The following is a 4,017-nucleotide window of genomic DNA, read 5'->3' as shown; positions in this document are numbered from 1 at the left end:
TTCTTAATGCCCAGTGTACAGCAATGAAAGAGTGAAAAACCCAAAGGTGGGGGCTAGTGCAGCTGTGAGGGTATAACTATGCATCTCCCTCAGTGATAAGTGTTCTTGTGCCCAAGGAGAGTCCTGACGACTGGCCAGAATCCAATGCTCCTGTGTCTCCTTCACAACTGAGTCTAGATGTAAAGACTCTGGGTTCTTTTTCATTTTTAATTCCTTTTACTTTCTGAAACCTATTTGTGATATATTTGTATTGTCCATATTTGTACTACCTTTTCCTGTAATCAATAACCTTGGAAATATTTTTCGGATTAAACATTCTTAATCCAGTGTATTCTCCGTGTTCTTGTCGAATTCACGAGCCTGTGAGGTCAAAGCTACGTACCTATAAGTAAGTGAGTGTGCATATTGAGATTTAAGGGGAGAACCTAACGACTCCCGTTAACTTCGTTGGTGGTGGCAGAACCGTGTTATACTAACCACACGTGCTGAGGTAACCATAAGTCACTGGTGGCGATTCTCAGATTGAGGTATCTGGAGAATCGGCCGGCTGGTCGTGACAAATTGGTGGCAAGCGGTGGGATGATGATAATTGTTGTTTTTATCACAAGAACTTAAGTGAATTAATGGTGTGTGATTCTTGAGAGAAACTACATCATAAATTCACCGGAGAATTACGCTCAAGGTTTAGATTTTAAACGGACATACATAGCAAATAGTTTCTGTTCCCCCCCCCTCTCTTGTTTTTCTTTTCTATTTTATTTGGCAAATAGTTTGAGGTCCAGAATGACCACAGAGTACCTGCAACAGAAAAGAGATGACCTTGTGGCCATGTGTATGGAGAGAAACATTGCCTGGAAGGGCCAGAACAAGGATCAACTGGCCCAATTACTCCAAGTGGCGGATCAGAATCTTGTTGCTGAAGGTGGCCAGACAATGGACAACCCTGCTGCAGAGGCGCAGTCTGTACTGGACCTTACAACAGGTGCACAGCGGGGGTCGGACACCTCTGCTGGGTCAAGTGAGTCTGCACTAGAGAGTTTCCTTCAAACTGCTGCCAGGCATATGAAGGACAGGGACTCTGCTGCCACAACTCTGCAGCTGATGCAGCAGTTCCAAACATCTGCGGACAGGGAAGCTGCTGGACGCCGAGCTGACCAGGAAGCAGAAGCTGCCGAGCGGAAGGCAGTCCGAGAGGCTGTGGCTGCAGAGCGCCAGGCTGCGGCTGAGGAGCGCCAGGCTGAGCGCGTGTTCCAGCTGGAGATGGCCAGACTCCGCGGACAGAATGCTACCTGTGAACCGGGTAGGAAAAAGCCCCGGCACGATCAATTTCCTGTATTGGAGAAGGATGGTGACCTCGATACGTTCCTGAGGGGGTTTGAAAAGACTTGCCGACAGTTTGCACTGGACCACAGTGAATGGGCGAGTTATTTAACCCCTGGGCTAAGAGGAAAAGCTTTGGAGGCATTTGCAGATCTCCCCCAGGAACTGGATGGTGATTATGCTGCGATTAAAAAAGCCTTGTTACAGCGTTTCAACATCACCCCTGAGGCTTATCGACAAAAGTTCAGAGACTCAAAGCGCAGTCCCTCTGATACCTATGCGGGACTGTTAGCGCAATTGTCAACCCTGTTGCATCAGTGGGTTGATGGATTGCAGGTGACGGACTTTGACAAACTAAAGGACCTTATTCTCCAGGAACAGTTCCTCACACTGTGTCCAGCGGAGGTCAAAGAGTGGGTCCTGGATCGGGATCCCAAAACGTCTCAGGAGGCTGCCAGCCTGGCAGACAAGTACACCAGCACTCGGGCTTCTGTGGTGAAGAAGAGCTGGGGGATGCCAGGACAAGCAGCATGGAGAGAGAGACGACCTGGAGGATCACCCCCGCGGTACCCTGCAAAGCCAGCTGTTGCTACACCTTTTGGGGGGGCGGGGGGAAAACCTGTTTTGGCAACTGGCTGCAGGTGTTTTACATGCAATGAGCTGGGGCACATCAGTGTTGATTGCCCCAAGAAGAAAAGATCAACACCCTCTCCTGTGAGTGGCCCGGCAGGGAAACCTGTGCCAGCCATCCTGTGTGTGGAAGGGCCCCAAGGACACCACCGGGACAATCTACAAGCGGTCCAGGTAGGACACCAAGTTGCACTTGGGCTATTAGACTCTGGCTCAGACCTGACTCTCATCCACCCAGCCTTAGTGGGTCCCGAGGATATTATTCCAGGGAAGACAATTACAGTGCGGGGAGTGGGTGGGGTGCACCCAGAGGTGCCTATGGCTCGTGTGTATCTGGACTGGGGAGTTGGGAGAGGTATCCGGGATGTTGGGGTGCTGGACAATTTACCTGCTACAGTACTGTTGGGGTGTGATTTGGGGAAAATGCAAATGAAATATGTAACTGAGAATTATGTTGTAAATGATGCAAAGGTACAATCTAACCCAGTTTTTCCCCAGGTGACCCCTGCTGACCGACCCAGCAACAGTACAAATGAATGTGATTGTATCAGTGATGTACAAAGTGCTGTTCTAGCAGATAACCCTTTGCAGTTCCACAGGCCAGAGTCTGGTCAGTCAGAAATGGGTCTAACAGTGAGCCCTAATGAAAAACTATGTAATGTACTGTTAGCAGATGATATTGCAAATGTACCATCATCAGGGTTTGGAGTGAATACTGTAGGTAACGATGCCTTCCCTGTATTAGCAGTAATGACCAGGACAGCCACAGCCCAGAGTAACTGTGAGGTAACCCCTGCACCTGGGGAGAGTGTGTCACTAGAGATTTCTCCCCCTCAGCCCCCCTCCTCCTCTCCTGCTGAAGCTGTCAGCACAGAGTCTGGGATAGAGGAGGACAGAAATCACATTTTGTCTCCTCACCCTGATCAGCTAATGAGAAGTGCTGCTTTCAAAGCAGAACAGCAGACAGAACCCAGTTTGGAAGCTGTGAGGGGGAGAATCAGCGAAGGCAGGTCTGGAGGATAAATCAGAGAGAATTTTTATGGAAAATGGACTCTTATATAGAGAATGGGTCACAGCTGAGGGTGCTGAAAGGCAGCTTGTAATCCCTCAGATCTACAGAACTGAGCTCCTGAAAATAGCACACGAGATCCCCTTAGCAGGACATTTGGGGGTGAGTCGAACCAGAGACCGGTTGAAACATAAGTTCTACTGGCCTGGCATGGGAAAGGAGGCAGACGATTACTGTCGCTCATGCCATGCGTGCCAGATAGTTGGGAAGTCCGGTGATGTGGGGCGCGCTCCTCTCATTTCCCTTCCCATCATATCTGAGCCCTTTGAGAGGGTTGCGGTTGATATTGTGGGGCCCCTAGCCATCCCCAGCAGCTCAGGAAAACAGTACATTCTGACTGTAGTGGATTATGCTACAAGGTACCCAGAAGCTGTAGCGCTTTCATCCATTCGCACAGACAAGGTAGCAGATGCGCTTATCACCATTTTTTCTCGGGTGGGGTTTCCCAAGGAGATGTTAACTGATCAGGGTACCCAGTTCATGTCCCGCCTCATGCAGAGTCTCTGTCAGAGGATGCAGGTGAATCATCTGATTACATCCCCATACCATCCGGCTACCAATGGGTTGGTCGAACGTTTTAATAGCACCCTGAAACAAATGTTGAGGACTTTTGTGGAGTCCCAGGGAAGAGACTGGGAGAGGTTCCTGCCGCACCTCCTCTTTGCATACCGCGAGGTGTCGCAGGAGTCCACTGGATTCTCACCCTTTGAACTCCTATATGGGCGTCGCGTGCGAGGCCCTCTAGATTTGATCAGGGAAGAATGGGAAGGTAAGCTGGTCACTCCTGAACAGTCTGTGGTACACTATGTAGTACAGTTCAGGGAGAAGATGCAGTCTTTAATGGGAATGGCACAGAGCAAACTGAAGACTGCACAAGCAAAACAAAAACTCTGGTATGACCGCAGCGCTAGGGAACGCATATTTGAGGTGGGGGATAAGGTCCTAGTTCTGATCCCTATGAGGCAGAACAAGCTACAGGCTGCCTGGGAAGGCCCCTA

The 4,017-nt window shown here is 49.8% G+C and overlaps 1 protein-coding gene across 1 annotated transcript; it reads left to right on the top strand.

Moving 5' to 3' along the window:
* Positions 1-774: 774 nt before the first annotated feature.
* On the top strand, positions 775-2,973 carry LOC148519786 (uncharacterized). Its single transcript, XM_088476093.1, has one exon. It carries the CDS (start codon positions 784-786, stop codon positions 2,971-2,973), a length of 2,190 nt encoding a protein of 729 aa, XP_088332219.1. The 5' UTR covers positions 775-783.
* The last annotated feature ends 1,044 nt before the right edge of the window (positions 2,974-4,017 follow it).

This window comes from Taudactylus pleione, unplaced genomic scaffold (assembly GCF_031769625.1).
Source record: "Taudactylus pleione unplaced genomic scaffold, aTauple2 ptg000183l, whole genome shotgun sequence".
Lineage (NCBI taxonomy): Eukaryota > Metazoa > Chordata > Amphibia > Anura > Myobatrachidae > Taudactylus > Taudactylus pleione.
The sequence above is the reverse complement of the archived record's forward strand: the minus strand, read 5'-3'. Positions and strand labels throughout refer to the sequence as shown.